This window comes from Pongo abelii, chromosome 15 (assembly GCF_028885655.2).
Source record: "Pongo abelii isolate AG06213 chromosome 15, NHGRI_mPonAbe1-v2.0_pri, whole genome shotgun sequence".
In the NCBI taxonomy this organism is placed as follows: domain Eukaryota; kingdom Metazoa; phylum Chordata; class Mammalia; order Primates; family Hominidae; genus Pongo; species Pongo abelii.
The window spans coordinates 100,853,952-100,874,051 of record NC_072000.2 but is presented as its reverse complement, the minus strand read 5'-3'; the positions used below and the strand labels follow the sequence as shown (position 1 = coordinate 100,874,051).

Below are 20,100 nucleotides of genomic sequence, written 5' to 3'. Positions count from 1 at the left end.
TCAAGGGATTCACTAATATTCTAAGTCTGATTTTATTTAAGCTGTCTATTTTCTTTTTTGTTTTTTGAGACAGTCTCACTCCGTTACCCAGGCTGGAGTGCAGTGGTGCAATCTTGGCTCACTGCAACCTCTGCCTCCTGGGTTGAAGAGATTCTCATGCCTTAGCCTCCCAAGTAGCTAGGATTACAGGTGTGCACCACCACGCCCGGCTAATTTCATTTGTATTTTTTAGTAGAGACAGGGTTTTGCCACGTTGGTCAGGCTGGTTTCAAACTCCTGACCTCAGGTGATCCACCCGCCTCAGCCTCCCAAAGTGCTGGGATTACAGGAATGAGCCACCACGCCCAGCCTAAGCAGTCTATTTTCATTTTTCAAAGGCATTGTTGTTAAATTAAAGGCACTTAATCTAGAAATCTAGCTGCAATTCCCTTCAATGCCTCCCTCAGTTTATTTCAGGCCCTGAGCTTAGCCACTCATTTCTGCTTGATTCGGAACGCAAGTGCTCAGTAATTAAGAAGGGACCTCCAGCAGCATTTTTTGGTGATTATGGGATGCTTAAGAGGCATGACCCAGTACACAAAGGACCCAGCCCAAGTGCCTTTCTCTTGAGAAATGTGATCTCTTAGAGATAATCCCATGACCTTTGGCCAGGGAACTGCACTCTATGGCAGGCAACTGCGCTTTCTGTTTGAAAATGAATGAGCACAGCCCTTCTACACAGCTTTTAAAAACTTCATCCTACTTTTTCTAAAAAAAAATATTAAATGTATCTTTCAAATACCAGTAATATTTAAAATGTTCATATGAACACATATTCATAATTACTAAAACATGTTTAGACATAGAGAGCTGCTCCCCTGAGCAGTGGTGGGAATGTGAGGGACGGCATTTGGGATGACAACCTGGCTTCTGTCCCCTCATCCCCAGGAAACTGTACTGTCTTAACTGATGATGACCAAACAGCAAGCAGCGATTTCACAAGGGAAAGAGTGCAGGCCGGGCGCAGTGGCTCATGCCTGTAATCCCAGCACTTTGGGAGGCCGAGGCAGGTGGATCACGAGGTCAGAAGATCGAGACCATCCTGGCTAACACGGTGAAACCCCATCTTTACTAAAAAATACAAAATAATTAGCTGGGCATGGTGGCAGGCACCTGTAGTCCCAGCTACTCAGGAGGCTGAGGTAGGAGAATGGCATGAACCCGGGAGGCGGAGCTTGCAGTGGGCCGAGATCGTGCCACTGCACTCCAGCCTGGGCGACAGAGCGAGACTCCTTTTCAAAAAAAAAAAAGGAAAGAGTGCAAAAGCTATGTATTTGTAGGAAGTCTGCCTCATGAGAGAGATCACCCTTTCTCTTTTTTTTTTTTTTTTTTTTGAGACAGGGTCTCACTCCTGTCACTCAGGCTAGAGTACAGTGTCGGGATCTTGGCTCACGGCGGCCTCAATTTCCTGGGCTCAGGTAATCCTAGTGCCTCGCACACCACCATACCTAGCTAATTTTTTTTTTTGTAGAGACAGGGTCTTGCTATGCCACCCAGGCTGGTCCCAAACTCCTGGGCTCAAGTGATCTTCCTACCTCAGCCTCTCAAAGTGCTGGGATTATGAGCGTGAGCCATTGTATGTGACTTTTTTTTTCTTTATAGAAGCAGAAGCAAAAGTGTTCCACTTGGGTCCCAGTTTGAACTTGGTACATAAATGTATCTCAGAACTAGAATTATCCATACAGTTATTCTTAAAGATAATTAGAAATGAAACAAAATCAGTGGCTTTTTACTCAGTTCACCAGGCAATGGGTAAAACTCCATTGTTTGCTGAGATACAAAAGTTTAAAAATCTACATTCTCATCCAGGCAGTTTGATATTTGGATAAATTTGTCTAAATCAGGTAATGTATCTGTAAGCAACTCAGGGAAGAAATACCTTAAGGAGAAGCGGCCAGGCAGGGTGGCTAACGCCTGTGATCCTAGCACTTGGGAGGCCGAGGCGGGTGGATTGCCTGAGCTCAGGAGTTCGAAACCAGCCTGGTCAACACGGTGAAACCCTGTTTCTACTAAAAATATTAAAAAATTAGCCGGATGTGGTGGCATGCGCCTGTAGTCCCAGCTACTCGGGAGGCTGAGGCAGGAGAATTGCCTGAACCTGGGAAGTGGAGGTTGCAGTGAACGGAGATCGCACCATTGCACTCCAGCCTGGGTGACAAAGTGAGACTCCATCTCCAAAAAAAAAAAAAAAGCAGCAAAAGATGGCTCTTGGAAGAAATTTTGGAATCTTCAATTTGATCTAATATGGACACATTAATATTCCAAAATCGTTCATATTGCACTAATTTGTTAAAAGAACTGTGTATTGGAGTTTGCAGTTTAAAACTAACTGAGGCACGATGGACTTGTTTAAAATATTTTACTTGATTATACATATACACTTTCCAAAATTCTTATGTAATCTCTAGTGGAATTTTAACTGGTCAAACCCTGTGTTCATGCGAACCTTTGCCTTTTTTTTTTTTTTTTTTTTACATATTCATCTACACTTACAGATTTCCTCAGTAATATTTTGAGTTGTTGGTTATTTGCTTTCAGCTGCATTTTTTATTGTGCATGCAGAATGTCCATTGCTGCCCGTGACTTTAGGTTCATTATAGGTTTATTTGGGCAGCATTAGAAAAAAAATACCATAAATCAAGAGATACTCTCCAGCATTTTAATAAGGCCAAAACAAAGTTGGTGATCTAAAGGCTTATTAATGGTATGGAGTTTCTACATGTTAGTGAAATATGAGGTTTGTTTTCTATTAGGAAAATGGACAACTCTCTCTGGCTGTGTATTTTTCATGTTAATCCTGACAGTTCACCAAAGAGCTAGTCATGAAGAATGTAGGCAATTACTATCCCTCCAGGAACAGGCCGGGTGCTCACGCCTGTAATCCCAGCACTTTGGGAGGGGTGAGGCAGGAGGATGGCTTGAGCTCAGGAGTTCGAGACCAGCCTAGGCAACATAGGGAGATCTCATCTCTACTAAAAATAAAAAACAAGGCCAGTCGTGGTGGCTCACACCTGTAATCCCAGCACTTTGGGAGGTGGAGGTGGGCGGATCACGAGGTCAGATCGAGACCATTCTGGCTAACATGGTGAAACCCCGTCTCTACTAAAAAATACAAAAAAATTAGCCAGGTGTGGTGGTGGGAGCCTGTAGTCCCAGCTACTCATGAGGCTGAGACAGGAGAATGGCGTGAACCCAGGAGGTGGAGCTTGCAGTGAGCCGAGATCATGCCACTGCACTCCAGCCTGGGTGACAGAGTGAAGACTCTGTCTCAAAAATAAATAAATAAATAAAGAATAAAAATAAAAAACATTAGCCGGGCATGGTAGCTATTTGGGAGGTTGAGGTGGGAGGATTGTTTGAGTCCAGGAGATAGGGGCTGCAGTGAGCTATGATTGCACCACTGCACTCCAGCCTGGGTGACAGAGCAAAATCCTAACTTCCCCCACCAAAAAAAATTCCTCCAAGAATCGTTCCTTCCTATGTTGTATATTATATGGTTTCGTGTTTTTTTTTTTTTTTTTTTTTTTTTTTTTTTTTTTTTTGAGATGGAGTCTTGCTCTATTGCCCTGGCTGGAGTGCAGTGGCATGATCTCGGCTCACTGCAACCTCCTCCTCCTGGGTTCAACCAATTCTCCTGCCTCAGCCTCCTGAGTAGTTGGGATTACAGGCACCTGCCACCGCGCCTGGCTAATTTTTGTATTTTTAGTAGAGACAGGGTTTCACCATCTTGGCCAGGCTGGTCTTGAACTCCTCACCTCGTGATCTGCCTGCCTCAGCCTCCCAAAGTGCTGGGATTACAGGCATGAGCCACTGCACCTGGCCTCTTTGGTTTCTTTTACTCACCTACTTGAATACTTGGATAAACCATTTGCCAGGTAAAATAAAACAATTTTATTTTAATCTTTTTACATAAAATAATCTGAACTCTTGACAAGTTTCATAAAAGCTTTTTGGCATTCATCTACTTTTAGTGTATTGGTAAAACAAACAAAAACGAACATGGTTTTCCTTTACTTTGACAAAGAAATGTAATTGTTACCTTATTTGTATGGAATTCCAGAATTAATGTATTTTTAGTCTTTTTTTTTTTTTAAACGGAGTCTACGCTCTGTCGCCCAGGCTGGAGTGCAGTGGCATGATCTTGGCACACTGCAAGCTCTGCCTCCCGGGTTCACACCATTCTCCTGCCTCAGCCTCCTGAGTAGCTGGGACTACAGGCACCCGCCACCACGCCCGGCTAATTTTTTTGTTTTTTTTTTAGTAGAGACAGGGTTTCACCGTGTTAGCCAGAATGGTCTTGATCTCCTGACCTCGTGATCCGCCCGCCTCAGCCTCCCAAAGTGTTGGGATTACAGGTGTGAGCCACCGCGCCCGGCCTTATTTTTACGTCTTTAATACAGTGTTTCTGCCTCTCATTTGTAACTACATGTGTTATTCTTGAAAGCAAGTAAACTCACTGAATTGTTGTGTAATAGTCGTTTAATTATTGCCTATACAAATGTATATTAAGGTAAAATAAAACTGACAAAATATTTCTAGGGTACAGTTGGATCCATACTAAGTGGCTTGTCAAGCTAGATACATCCTTAGTGGGTCTGGAGACTTGGTCATGAATATCCTTTGTCCTAACTGGAGTGACTCCATCTTGAATAAAGGCCAGATAAAGCCAAACCTGCTGGGTGACATTCCCGGGGGGTTGAGCATTTTTGGTCACAAGATATTTATGGTTGAGGGACCGAGTTAATGATGCTAACTAACTAAAGACCCAGAACTTATGGAAATGTCCTGATATTTCGAGAACAAAAAGCATTCTTAGTTTAAGAATAGGTTTTGCTTTAAAGATAATAGTACACTTGTAAATTCTCACTGAAATCAATAGTAACATAGCATACTTATGTTCTTAAGTAACATGAGAAACAATACTAATAGCCTGTCACAAGTTGACCATAAGCCTTTATAATAAAGTACACCATTCTCTCTCTCTCTCTCTCCCTTTTCTTTTGGTGGGGGGGGGGGACAGGGTCTTGCTCTGTCACCCAGGCTGGAGTGCAGTGGTGCAGTCTCGGCCACGTGGTGCAGTCTCGGCCACTCTACAGCCTCAACCTCCGGGGCTGAGGGGCTCAAGCCATCCTCCTGTGTCCCCGCCAAAGTAGCTGGAACTATAGGCACGCACCACCACACCTGGCTATTTTTTTGTATTTTTTGTAGAGCTGGGGTCCTGCTATGTTGCCCAGGCTGGTCTGGAATTTCTTGCCTCAAGGGATCCTCCTGCCTTGGCCTCTCAAAGTGCTGGTGTGAGCCACTGCGCCTGGCCAAGTACACTATTCTTAACAACCTATACACGCAAGCACTGTTTATAGTATGGCCTTCCCCCTCGTGCTTTCTGAAGACGCCCTACTCTGTGACAGAGTAGCTTTCAATAAACTATCTCTTCTCACTGTGGGGCATTCCTTCTCTTGTTTTCTGAGGACACCCTACTCTGTAATAGAGTAGTCTCTAATAAACTATCTTAACTTCACTATACTCTGTGACTCACCCTCAATTTTTTCCTGTGTGAGATCCAAGAACCTGCTCCTGGGATCTAGGATGACACCCCCTTTCTGGTAACATTGCACCAGGATCGAATTCTCAGTGACTCTCATGCAGCCATGTCCAGGCTTCCACGGACACAGACTGTTCGGTGGTGATTCCCACCCTTCCCTGTTATTGGTGATACTGTACTTTGTGTAAGTTTTTAGAGTTTACAGTGCAATTTCACTCATGTTCTCTTGGTTATCATTATCTTATCTTCAGTTAATCCTCCAAGCTGGTGGATTTATTCTTCTTCTCCTCTCCTCTCTTTTTCTCTTTTCTTTTTTTCTTTTTTTTTTTTTGAGACAGAGTCTTGCTCTGTCGCCCAGGCTGGAGTGCAGTGGTGCGATCTCGGCTCACTGCAAGCTTCTCCTCCTAGGTTCACACCATTCTCCTGCCTCAGCCTCCCAAGTGGCTGGGACTACAGGTGACCGCCACTGCACCTGGCTAATTTTTTTGTATTTTTAGTAGAGACGGGGTTTCACCGTGTTAGCCAGGATGGTGTCAATCTCCTGAACTCGTGATCCGCCCGCCTCGGCCTCTCAAAGTGTTGGGATTACAGGCGTGAGCCACCGTGCCCGGCTCCTCTCTCTTATTATTATTATTTTTTTTAACACAGGATGAAACAGGTTCAGAGAGAGGCAGTGACTGGTCTGAAGTCAGGAACTAAGCAAGTGGTCAAGCCATGCTTGGTGACTTCCAAGTGCATTCTTCATCTTCCTGTTTAATAAAGTCTTGTGGAAGATGGTATGTGAAACAGTGAGTTTCAACAGCAGAAAAGAACGCAGTGTTAATTCATGAGTCATGGTTCTGATTAGACTTCCACTGCCAAGGTTAACTGGTTTTTGTTTGTTTGTTTGTTTTTTGAAGCGGAGTCTTGCCCTGTCACTCAGACTGGATTGCAATGGCACAATCTCAGCTCACTGCAACCTCTGCCTCTAGGGTTCAAGCGATTCTCCTGCCTCAGCCTTCTGAGTAGCTGGGATTACAGGCATCCACCACCACACCCGGCTAATTTTTTGTACCTTTAGTAGAGACAGGGTTTCACCATGTTGGCCAGGCTGGTCTTGAACTCCTGATCTCATGATCCGCCCTCTTTGGCCTCCCAAAGTGCTGGGATTACAGGCATGAGCCACCAAGCCCGGCCAAGGTTAACTGTTTTAAGAAACTTTGCCTTGATTACAGTAATAATATGAGTTTTGTTTAAAAAAAAAATTAGATAGCTGCAAGCCAAGATTTTACAATGACCCATGTACAGTAGAGATATCAACAAGTTGGTACATTTACAGACTTTTCTTCCCCTTTTTATTTTCAAACTCAGAGAAAAGTTGAAAGGCTAGTCCAATGATCACCAGGAATCCTACCAACTACATCCAGTAATTTCACAATGCTTTTGAAATATGTAAAGTGAGCACAAAATCTGTAATTAGCACACTCTATGGTGTAACAAAGCCCTTATTTTGCTACACTGTCAGGGGCTGGTGGGAGTGGAGTTAGGACATGGAGGGGCCTCACTGTGGGACTGGGAAACTCGTTTTGCTAGAATCATTGGAATCATGTGATAACAAATGCAGTCATGTGAGGGAAAAGTGAGCTCACCTCAGTGCCATGGGTTCAAAGGTCTTGTTTTGTTCAAACATAGGCAAGGTCCATGTTTTCGTCTCAGGTAAATATGGATAGGAGGGATTTTTGGACACACTTGAGAAAGTTAAAAGGAACCGAATGATTCCAATCTTGTAGGAAGTGGGGAAGCGGGGAGTCACATGTGGGTGAGGAGCTTCGAGGGATGCTGGCTGTTCTAAAGACGTATCTTCCCCACACGACCACTTCCTCTGCCCCTCCCATGGCCCCTTTTACATCTCTCTTGACAGGGGCTGCTGAACCTGTTTGGCCTCTCACACCTGGGGGAAGAACAGAGTGCTAGGACAGGCCCTCTGGAGCCTGGGGGCCTCAGTGAGTGTTCTCACCTGGACACTGTCTCTGCTCTAATTCTTGTTCTATGTGGTCACCTCCCCAAGCGTAAAAAGAGCTCAGTTGGTACTTAACTGTTAGGATAAGCCTTGGATGAGATTTCTGGGCTCTTGCAAGGGCCAATTATATAAGTCTTTGTCAACAAATAATGCTTGGCCAAGCACAGTGGCTCACACCTGTAATCCCAGCACTTTCGGAGGCCAAGGCAGGCAGATCACTTGAGACCAGGAGTTTGAGACCAGCCTGGCCAACATGGCGAAACCCCATCTCTACTAAAAATACAAAAAATTAGCTGGCCATGGTGGTGTGTGCCTGTAATCCCAGCTACTCAGGAGGCTGAGAATTGCTTGAAGCCAGGAGGCAGAGGTTGCAGTGAGCCGAGATCACACCACTGCACTCCAGCCTGGGTGACAGAGTGAGACTCATTCTCAAAAATAAATAAATAAGTAAATAAATGAATAAAGTTCAATGTTTGCTGAGTCCTGTTAGCCTAATTATTAGACATTCTTGTCTCTCCTTAGGGGGTGGCATAGTTCCTTGCTCTTGGCACCCCGTTTCTAGCCTTACACCCCAGCTGTAAGCTTTACTTACACATGGCCATGTACACAGTGACTTCCTAAAACTCCCCGTCCCACACCCCTCAATGTGGCCTTGACAGATTTCCTTCCACAGATGTCCTCACAATGGAATGTCTTATCTTGTTCTTTTCCATCTCACCCAAAAGGTAAGCATCAGAACTCTGCTAGACTTTTTTTTGTAGACATGGGGGGTCTTGCTATGTTGCTGAGGCTGCCTCTCAAAGTGCTGGGAATATAGCACGAGCCACTGTGCCCAACTCCACTCTATTAGACTCTCTAAAACCAACACAGTGCTCCCCAAAAGTCTTATGGGAAGGCACAAGCAATGTTACATCCCCAAGCATTCATCTGGGCAGTCCTTTCCCCTCTGGGAAATCTCTCTGGAATTCTAGATGCCATTTCCTTCTGGTGCAGATCACAATGAAGCAGAAACCAAGACTCAGATGATGGGCTGGTTTCAGCGGACACTTGGTGTTTGCATGCAAAACCACCTCCTCCATCCCAGAAAACTAGGTTGATCTGGTGGAGGGGAGGAGGAGAGAGGTTCAGGGCTAACCTGGCCTTCAGGGAAAGGGTCAGGGGACTAGAGACCTCCATGGAAGCGGGCAGTGACAAACATAAGGAACCAGGACCAGGGACCAGAGCAAACCTTCCTTAAGCTGACCAATGGCAAATAGCCCCGGACAGTCGCGGGCTCCCTGAGTGGAACGTGGGTGACATGGACACCTGGTAGGGAATGGGATGAAGTTAGGAGAGGGAAACTAGGTCTCCAACCCAGGTGGAGGTGAGTAGCTGGGAAGAGGACAACCTCTGGGGCAAAGGGGTGGAGTACCAGAAGACCAGTGATGGCCATGGAGGCAGTCAAGAGCCATGCCCCGGAGGTGCAGTGGGCAGTTCTCAGTAGGAGAATGTCAAGAGCCCCTGAGAGACGACAAAGGACCAGCGAGCATGCCGTCTGTCACCCAGTGCCAACTTACATCTGAGTTGGCCACATCCTTCTCTATCCTTCTCCCCTGTCCTTGATCCCTGGAGGATCAGAAATGGCCACCAGCAAGAAGGGAGGAGGAAGGAATAGGAGAGAAAATAAGGGTGGTTAAGAAGACGGCAAGGGGAGAAATTGCATTAGATGAGTCCGAAGGCGATACTACAATAACCAGATGATGGAGGATCTCAACTGTCCAAGTGTAAAAATGATGAAATGGCTTTATTTTTCTAATAACTGCTACTGACTGCTTTCCTGCAGGTAGCAAGATCCCTTAGAGACCTCTCAGTTCAAAACCCAGTTTATAATTATTTGACTGGAACAGACTTCCTAAAGCATGAATAAACAAAGGGGCTACTCACTATCTAAGAGTTGCAATGGAACCAGCCTGAAATTCTATCCAAGGGAAAGAATGAATCCAGTTTGAGTTTAAAGCGACACCTTACTGTGATTACTTTGTTCAACAAACTGGCTACAATGAATTACTAAGTGAGTAAGAATAATTTTCCATTTATTTATACATCTTCCTGTATTACCTATTGGCCCATTTCACTAATCCATTTTTTTCTTTTCTTTCTTTCTTTCTTTTTTTTTTTTTTTTTTTGAGAGGGAGTCTTACTCTGTTGCCCAGGCTAGAGTACAGTGGCGCGATCTCAGCTCACTGCAACCTCTGCCACCCAGGTTCAAGCGATTCTCCTGCCTCAGCCTTCCGAGTAGCTAGGATTACAGGCACCTACCACCGTGCCTGGCTAATTTTTGTAGTTTTAGTAGAGACAGGTTTCATCATCTTGGCCAGGCTGGTCTTGAACTCCTGACCTCGTGTTCCACCCTCCTGGGCCTCCCAAAGTGCTGGGATTACAGGCATGAGCCACCGCACCCGGCCTCATCCATTTTTTTCTATTAAGGATTTCATAACTCTCTTATCAATTTGCCTGAACATTTTATATATTAAGGATATTAATTTATCATATCAGTGGCAATATCTTTTCTTGGTTTGTCCAATTAAAAGGACAACCAACTGATTGGTTGGAGTGCAGTGGTGTGATCTCGGCTCACTGCAACCTCTGCCTCCTGGGTTCCAGTGATTTATGAACATATGTGTGATTTTTTTTTCTTTTTTTGAGATGGAGTCTCGCTCTGTCACTCAGACTGGAGTGCAGTGGCACGATCTCGGCTCACTGCAGCCTCCACCTCCCGGGTTCAAGCGATTCTCCTGCCTCACCTTCCCGAGTAGCTGGGATTACAGGCACGTGCCACCACGCCCAGCTAATTTTTGTATTTTTAATAGAGACGGGTTTTCACCATGTTGGCCAAGCTGGTCTCAAACTCCTGACCTCAGGTGATCCGCCTACCTTGGCTTCTCAAAGTGCTGGGATTACGGGTGTGAGCCACCGTGCGCAGTCGATTTTTTTCTTTTTAACTTAGGAAGTTCTTCCCCATCCTACCAACAGATCATCACCAAAATGTTAACAATGAGATTATGAAGGAATTTTTTTTGTTATCATTTCTGTACTTCACTTTTTTTTTTTTTTTTTTTGAGACAGGATCTTACTGTGTCACCGAGGCTGGAGTGCAAGGGCATGATCATGGCTTACTACAGCTTCAATCTCCTGGGCTCAAGTGATCCTCCTGCCTCAACCTCCAAATAGCTGGGACTATAGGCACATGCCACCATGCCCAGCTAATTTTTTTTTTTTTTTTTTTTTTTTGAGACAGAGTTTCACTCTTGTTGCCCAGGCTGGAGTGCAATGGCGTGAACTTGGCTCACTGCAACCTCCACCTCCCAGGTTCAAGCAATTGTCCTGCCTCAGCCTCCTGAGTAGCTGGGACTACAGGTGTGCAGCACCACACCTGGCTAAGTTTTTGTATTTTTAGTAGAGATGGAGTTCACCATGTTGGCTAGGCTGGTCTCAAACTCATGACCTCAGGTGATCCACCCGCCTCGGCCTCCCAAAGTGCTGGGATTACAGGCATGAGCCACTGAGCCTGGCCATGCCTAGCTAATTCTTGTATTTTTTTTGTAGAGATGGGGTTTCGCCATGCTGCTCAGGCTGGTCTCAAACTCCTGGCCTCAAGTGATCCTCCCACCTCAGACTCCCAAAGTGCTGGGATTACAGGCATGAGCCATGGTGCCCGCCTGTAGTTCAGTCTTTTTTTTTTAAACAGTCTTTTATAACCAGATTTTTAAAAATAGCCACTGTTCATAAGAGCAGCACGGCTCACTGCTGGGTGTGTGTTACCTGCGTTCTGCTCCATGCTCTCCTTGATGCCATCTAGGAGCTCCTGTGCATCTTCCACATTCTCCTCCTCCTCTTCCTCTTCTACTTCTTCTTCTCCTTCTCCTACATCCTTAGGGGCAACAATCGCCTCCTGCATACCACAGGGATATTCACATTGGATGATGCCCTGCATTCATTTGCTACTCACAAATCAGCTGGCAGGTGATCCTGGAAAAAGCTTGGGACCCAAATAGGACATGTACCCTATGACAGCTGTCATGCAAAATTTTGCAGGATGCGCATATCCACAAAGACACATGAGATCCTTGAGGTTTTTCTTACAGAATATTTAAGAGAATAGTATATTTTTGTGCTAATGCCAGAACTGCTTCAGTCAACATTTTTCTAATGTGTTATTCTAAGGTATTGGGTTGTATCTTACTTGAAGGAACCACATGTTGTAGAAATCAAGACTTTTAATAATCATTTATGAAAGCTACCTCAGTATCTGCCATTTCCAATAAAATGACACAAAGCAGTTTATAAATAAAGTTTGATAATACCCCAAGAAACATACAACACGAATAAAACACCTACAAGTGTTCCAGGCAACAGAGAGAACACAAGCTATACTTCGAACCACAGCTGGAGGCAGACTAAATTTCAAGGGCAACCCACAGAAGCTGCTTCTGTCTCAGAGGAAAGCCCTGTAGAGTGTTGTGTTTTCATAACTGGGGCAACAGGAACATCCAATTAAAATAACAAATCTCCTGTTTACTGACATATAAAATTAGTTGCTTGTTTATTATAAAACTAAAAAAAGCATTTCTAAAATGTTAAAATTCCCAATAAAGTAGTTAAAAGCCACTTCAGGCTGGGCTTGCTGGCTCACACTTGTAATCCCAGCACTTTGGGATGCCAAGGCGGGCAGATTACCTGAGCTCAAGAGTTCAAGACCAGCCTGGCCAATATGGTGAAACCCCGTATCTACCAAAAACACAAAAATTAGCTGGGCATGGTGGCATGTGCCTGTAATCCCAGCTACTTGGGAGGCTGAGGCAGGAGAACTGTTTGAACCCGGGAGGCGGAGGTTGCAGTGAGCCGAGATCGTGCCACTGCACTCCAGCCTAGGTGACAAAGTGAGACTCCATCTCAAAAAAAAAAAAAAAAAAAGCTATTTTACAAGATGGCTCTGAAGGTAAAGAAGGAAGCTCCTTTCTTTCCCCAAGCCAAAGCAAAAGCAAAAGCTTTGAAGGCCAAGAAGGCAGTGCTGAAAGGTGTCCACAGCCACAGAGAAAAGAAGATCCACATGTCATCCACCTTCCGGTGTCCCAGGACACGGCGGCTCCGGGGGCAGCCCAGAGATCCTCCCAAGAGTGTCCTCTGGAGAAACCAGCATGACCACTCTGCCATCATCAACTAACTTCCCCTGACCCCTGAGTTGGCCACGAAGAGAGGAGACAAACACACACTTGTGTTCATTGCAGGTGCCAAAGCCAGCAAGTGCCACATCCAACAGGCTGTGAAGAAGCTCTCTGATGCCAGTGTGGCCAAGGTCAACACTCTGCTCAGGCCTGAGGGGGAAGAGAAGCCAGATGTTCCCCTGGCTACTGATTAGGACGCCTCGGATGTTGCCAACAAAATTGGGATCATGTAAGCTGCGTCCGGCTGGCTAATTTGAATAATATACATCTTTATACCCTAAGAACAATACAGTAATTAATTAAAATGCCCAGGAAAATAGTTTAAAGTGTTACCAGTTTTGCTATGGCTTCAGAAATGACATCCTTCAGTTGGATGTGATGCAGTTTGTAGTACCTGGCCAATTCTTCAGCAATACTGGATTTTCCCACAGCAGGGGGACCGAGAATGCAGATCTTGATTGGCTGAAAGAGGAGAGAGTAAGGAACATACAGCCAGCTCTGAATGATCTGTAGCTAGACAGAGTGTTTTTTTATTTCAGGGGAGTGCTTTTTTTTTTTTTTTTTTTGAGACAGAGTCTCACTCTGTTGCTCAGGCTGTAGTGCAGTGGCATGATCTCGCTTACTGCAACCTCCACCTCCCAGGTTCAAGCAATTCTCTGCCTCAGCCTCCCGAGTAGCTGAGACTACATATGCGCACTACCATGCCTGGCTAATTTTTGTATTTTTTGTAGAGACGGGTTTTCTCCATGTTGGCCAGGCTGGTCTCGAACTCCTGGTCTCAAGTGATCTACCCGCCTCAGCTTCCCAAAGTGCTGGGATTACAGGTGTGAGCCACCATGCCTGGCTGGGAGTGCCTTTTGAAAATAAAGTCTCTGGACCCTGCAGGCTAACTCTCACTCTTCTGTGGAGACTCCAGAGTCACGCCTCTACCCCCCCACCACCACCACCAGGGTGGCTGCCACATCATCCTGAAAGCGTCTGCCCCCTGGTCAGACAGTTCATGTTCTGGTTCATGTCCATTCATTCAGTAGGTATTCAACAGGCACCAACTACATGGGCTGATCTGGGGCTGGTGGATATGACCACATAAGAAGATGTGTCAGGAACAACTTAGATCACTAAAGAGTAAGTGCTCAGGAATTACACACAGCCAGTTTCACAAGACAGTGCACAGTACAGGGCATTGTGCTACCTCTGGAACAGTAACAAAGCAAAGAATTTCTGGTTCAGTGTGCAAAGGGCCTAATTTACTGCCTGAATACTATTTCTGTACTGAATTTGGTCTTTAATTATTTGTTTTGTTTTGTTTTGTTTTGTATTGAGATAGGTGCTCCCTCTGTTGCCCAGGCTGGAGTGTAGTGGTGCAATCACAGCTCACTGCAGCCTCAAACTCCTGGGCTCAAACCATCCTCCCAGCTCAGCCTCACAAGTATCTGGGACTACAGATGCACACCACCACGTTCATCTAATTTTTATACTTTCTGTAGAGATGAGATCTCACTGTGTGGTTCAGGCTGGTCCCAAACTCCTGCACTCAAGCAATCCTCCTGCCTCGGCCTCCCAAAGCGTTGGGATTACAGGTGTGAGCCACTGCACCTGGCTTGGTCCTTAATTATTATTATTATTGTTACTATTTTGAGACAGAGTTTCACTCTTGTTGCCCAAGCTGGAGTGCAATGGCGTGATCTCGGCTCACTGCAACCTCCGCCTCCTGGGTTCAAGCGATTCTCCTGCCTTAGCCTCCTGAGTACCTGGGATTACAGGCACACGCCACCACACCCAGCTAATTTTTTTGTATTTTTAGTAGAAATGGGGTTTCACCATGTTAGCCAGGCTGGTCTCGAACTCCCGACCTCAGGTGATCCACCCACCTCGACCTCCCAAAGTGGTAGGATTACAGGTGTGAGCCATCGCACGTGGCCAATTATTTTTAACACAGTTAATTTATTGTAATTTTTAGGCCAGGCATCGTGGCTCATGCCTGTAATCCCAGCAGTTTAGGAGGCTGAGGCGGGAGGATCCCTGGAGCCCAGGAGTTCGAGGCGAGTCTGAGCAATGTAGTGAGGTCCCCCTCTCTACAAAAAACGAGGCCAGCTTCAGCAATATAGTGAGATCCCCGTCTCTACAAAAAAAAAAAAAATTTTTTTTAAATATTGGCTGGGCATAGTCACATGTGCCTGTGGTCCCAGCTACTTGGTGGCCAGGCTGAGGCAGGAGGAGTGCTTAAGCCCAAGAGGTCTAGGCTGCAGTGAGTCGCAGTCCTACCACTGCACTCCAACCTGGGCAACAGAGCAACACCCTGTCTCAATTTTTAAAAAATTTATTCTAATTTTTAAAAACATACTCATTTAAAAAAAAACACCATTTCTTCTGCTGATAAACTTGATTGAATGCTAAAGAAGCCCTATGGTGTTCATAATCAATGAGTAAATATTCATTTCTAACAGAGGTCAAAATATCAGTAACATAGAGTTATTTATTTCAAAATGGTCCAAATAGTTGTGAAACTGAGGGCCCGTATTTTGCAAGGTAAATTTTAGAATTGTGCTCATGAAAAGGATTTCCATTGGTAGAGTGTCTGTATGCTTACAGATTATATAATTTCATCCACCGAGTTGGTTAATATCATTACTACCATTTGAGAGGTGAGGAAACCAAGACGGTGAAGGAAGTAGGCAGCACACAGGATGGTTCTGGCAAGGAGTGCTGTCCCATTGGATAGGGATGATGGATGGTTCTGGCGAGTGCGGTCCGATCAGATGGGGAGGATGGATGGTTCTGCGAGGAGTGCGGCCCCGTCGGATAGGGATGATGGATGGTTTTGGCGAGTGTGGTCCGATTGGATAGGGAGGATGGATGGTTCTGGCGAGGAGTGTGGCCCCGTCAGATAGGGATGATGGCAGGCAGTGGAAGGAGGCAGGTGTGAGGGAAAGCAGTTCCGGAGCTGAGTCCTGATGAGCAGGGCTGGGCCCTTGGAGAGGTGCAGTGCATTCATCAAGGCTTGAGAACCAGCTGTCAACTGAGCAAGTTCAGGTGTCTCATTTGTCCACGGACCAAGGGTGGGTCCTTTCTCCTGGCATGGGCTCACTTTATCCAGGTGTAAAACCAGGATGCCAATCTATTCATTTATTTACAATGAGAAGTATGACTGCCACTGAATCAAATACTCCAAGTCCACATATTTGGTACATTTACTCCCTTCAAGCAGACACTGGGAGCCAAGTCTTACAGGGCTGCTTGATGAGCTTTGATCAGAACAAGGGGAGGAGGATGAACTGACTGCAAGCAATGGGTCAAGGTGGCTTGATGCGTCTGTCTCTGAAACAGCAATGACTTTTCCTTGCTAAAGGAACTGCAATCACGCAAGTGCATGGCTTGAGACTCCATCTTTTGGGGATGTCACTGGGTGACACCTGTGGGTCTACACTGGCCTCGGTAGTGTTTCCTGTGGCTAACTGCCCCTAGGGACAGACATACCCTATTTAGTTTTTAGATATACTATTCCTTCTATCATGTTCTTGTCCAGTCTTGCTCATCAGGAACCATACATTCTCTTCAAAGTGTCTTGTCATATTTCTACTCTGTGTGTTGTTGTTACAGTTGACCTAGAGAGGACATTAGTCTAATCTCTGAGGTTTGGTTGGTGTATATCTCAGGAAAACCTCCCAGTACAGCCACCATGAGGATCTTAGACGCTTAAAGAGATCATTATTTCTTTTGCTAAGTGGTACATGTTTTGCTTATTCTTAACTAGACATGTTTTTTTTTTTCCCAAGAGAATACGGTTCTAAGGATATGATGGTGACACTATGCTTGCTTATGTGGAGCGTTCCCTCCAACGGTGATAATTATGATTATGATGACAGCTGTTACTCACATATGCCATTTTACAGTTTTCAAAACACTTTCTCATGTATGACCTACTTTTGTCTTTAGAATGTTTCCCTGGGATAAATCCAAAGCTCTACACGGTGCTTCATTGATCTGCTTTCAGAGAGGCAGGTGTGGCGGCCCTGCAGTTAGATGCAGACATTCTAGTTAAGTCTGCGTCCTACCTAGTTTGAATCTCTGACTAGCTGTATGACCTTGAAAAAGTTGCTACCTACTCAGGAGGCTGAGGCAGGAGGATCACTTGAACCCGGGAGGCAGAGGTTGCAGTGAGCTGAGATCGTGCCGCTGTCCTCCAGCCTGGGCTACAGAGTAAGACTCTGTCTCAAAAAAAAAAAAAAAGAAAAAGAAAAAAAGAAAGAAAGAAAAAGAAAAAGTTGCTGCAGCCAGGCACGGTGGCTCAAGCCTGTAATCCCAGCACTTTGGGAGGCCAACGCAGGTGGATCGCTTGAGGCCAGGAGTTTGAAACCAGCCTGGTCCACATGGTGAAACCCCATCTCTACTAAAATTACAAAAATTAGCCAGGTGTGGTGGTGCACACCTGTAATCTCAGGTACTATTCAGGAGGCTGAGGCATGAGAATCACTTGAACCCAGGAGGTGAAGGTTGCTGTGAGCTGAGATCACACTGCTACACTCCAGCCTGGGCAACAGAGTGAGACTCTGTCTCAATAAAAAAAAAAAAAAAAGGTTGCTTCATCTCTTTGAGCCTTTGTTTCCTCATCTATACTATGGAGATAAGAATATGTACCTTTCACCATAAAAAATGATAAGTGTGTGAGTTAACACGGATGTTAATTAGCTCGATTTAGCCATTCCACAATGTCTACATATTTCAAAACATTATGTTGTACAGGATACACGTATATAATCTATTTGTCTGTTTCAATTAATTAATTTTTAAAAAAGAATATCTACCTTGAAAAGTTGTGATAATTAAAATGACCAGTGAGTCCTCTGACCACTTAGAAAGAGATCAAAGTAGTAATCAGGCTTCTTCTACCTCCCACATATATACCCAGGACTGAAACAAGCCAGCCAGTAAGGCAGTTGATATTTTTCCCTATTTAATATTCTTCTTTATATGGACAACACTGTGACATCACTCTTGAGCTTGCTATCATGTGAAATTTGCATACATTATTATCTAATGTTTAAATTAGATAATTTTGCATACATTATTAGATATTATCTAATTATTAAATTAGATAAATTTGCATACAGTATTATCTAATATTTAAAACTGTTCATGTTTGGTTCACAGGTATTAATTTGGTATACATGTAAATTTGTTAGACCTGGACAAATTTGTCAGATTTGAAAAACTTGAAATTAGAAATTTGAACGTTTGAAAAAGCAAATACTTCCATTGGCATCATCACACTAGAAGTTTGATTCATTTTGCTTGAATCAGAAGTTTCCGTGGGAAACGGTGATAGTTACCATCAATCCTCTGCTTTGCTTGTACTCCTTGAGGATATTGTTGATATTTTCCACAAATCCTGTTTGGGCAGCCCATCGAATATTAAAATTCTCCTTCACAAAGAGCGCTTCCATTCTTAAGTTGACCAGTAAATGGTCAAGACAATCTTGCTGAAAGATAGAGGACAATTAGAGATTTGTCTTTTTTTGTTTAATTCTGACTGTCATAACAGACCAAAATCACTACAGTTATTAAAGAAAAACAGTATACATTCACTAAATGTGGAAGTCAATTAATCCAGCACTGAGTATTTACAGAGTACCTGTGTGATACTACATTACTTCTAAACAGTCTCCATGTCTACTCTGATGGCGGGTCACCTTCTGGCTGAACAAGTAGGAAGATACTGGAAATCCAAATTTTCTTTTTAAAAAATTTTATTTGCATTTACTTTTTGAACACTGCAGTTTCATGGTTCAAAATTCAAAAGAACAAAAGCTGTAGAGAAAAATATTCCCGCCGGGCGCCGTGGCTCATGCCTGTAATCCCAGCACTTTGGGAGGCCAAGGCGGGTGGATCACGAGATCAGGTGGTCGAGATCATCCTGGCTAACACGGTGAAACCCCGTCTCTACTAAAAATACAAAAAATTAGCCGGGCGTGGTGGCAGGCGCCTGTAGTCCCAGCTACTTGGGAGGCTGAGACAGGAGAATGGCGTGAATCCGGGAGGTGGAACTTGCAGTGAGCTGAGATCGCACCACTGCACTCCAGCCTGGACGATAGAGCGAGACTCCGTCTCAAAAAAAAAAAAGAGAGAAAAATATTCCCTCTGACCTTTGACCATCACCCACCCAGTTCTGCTCCTCAAGGCAACCAATAATATCAGTCCCTTCAGAAACATATTCGAGTGCAGTGTTTAGATGCAATTTATTCTTAAAAAGAATTGCATTCTAATGCAAGCTTGAAAAGCACACTGCAAAAAAACCCTATTTTTTTTTTTGTTGTTGTGATGGAATTGGAATCTCAGCCTGCTTTGAATTTTAGAAAGAGGACAAAGAAAATAATTCCCAGTGTTTGAATGGCATTTTATGTATCAAATAGCTTCCAAATACATTTTGTTTTGTTTCTTTTTTTTTTTTTTATTTTGAGATGGAGTTTCTCTCTTGTTGCCCAGGCTGGAGTGCAATGACGTGATCTAGGCTGACCGCAACCTCTGCCTCCTGGGTTCAAGTGATTCTCCTGTCTCAGCCTCCCAAGTAGCTGGGATTACAGGCATGTGTCACCATGCCCAGCTAATTTTGTATTTTTAGTAGAGACAGGGTTTCATCCTGTTGGTCACGCTGGTCTCAAACTCCTGACCTCAGGTGATCCACCTGCCTTGGCCTCCCAAAGTGCTGGGATTATGGGCGTGAGTCACCGCGCCCGGCCCAAATACATTTTCTGACCAGGACCTCTGGGGGTTTTTCAGGAAAGACAACTGAAGACAAGAGTAAGTTGTCTTAGGGTAGAACATCTGGTGGTGTGGTAGGAGTTGAAGATGGCATTGGAATCCAGGCCTTCTGACTCCAAATCCATCACAGGTCAATGTTATTTAGCCAAAACCTATCTGATATTAAAAAAAAAAAACCTCAATATTATTGAGAAAGATAGTTAAAAAAAAAACACCGAATATACTAACCGTTAAGTCCTTGGTTAGGTATGCATTTTCTCTGGGTATTTTCTGGATTTTCCCAGGGCCAGTATTTTTACTGATACACTGTTAGAGGAAAATCGAAATATTAGTTGGTTTACCTGGAAGGTTTTACTTTATATAAAACTCAAATGGGCCGGGCGCAGTGGCTCACGCCTGTAATCCCACACTTTGGGAGACCAAGGTGGGTGGATCACCTGAAATCAGGAGTTTGAGACCAACCTGGCCTACATGGTGAAACCCCGTCTCTAAAAGTTAGCCAGGCGTGGTGTCGTGTGCATGTAGTCCCAGCTACTCAGGAGGCTGAGACACGAGAA

At 44.6% G+C, this 20,100-nt stretch overlaps 1 protein-coding gene across 7 annotated transcripts in view; it reads right to left on the bottom strand.

The window, feature by feature from the left end:
* Window positions 1-20,100, bottom strand: part of AK7 (adenylate kinase 7) — a 97,829-nt gene that overhangs the window by 19,761 nt on the left and 57,968 nt on the right. For 5 of the 7 annotated variants that reach the window (XM_054530491.2, XM_024231863.3, XM_054530492.2 and 2 more), the window contains 4 exons: window positions 19,772-19,849; window positions 18,115-18,264; window positions 13,118-13,246; window positions 11,382-11,511 (listed from right to left, as the gene is read on the bottom strand). In XM_054530491.2, coding sequence (XP_054386466.2) covers window positions 11,382-11,511; window positions 13,118-13,246; window positions 18,115-18,264; window positions 19,772-19,849 — 487 coding nt within the window. The remainder of the gene's footprint in view (window positions 1-11,381; window positions 11,512-13,117; window positions 13,247-18,114; window positions 18,265-19,771; window positions 19,850-20,100) is intronic. The other 2 variants (XM_024231865.3, XM_054530489.2) reach the window with 1 other exon arrangement.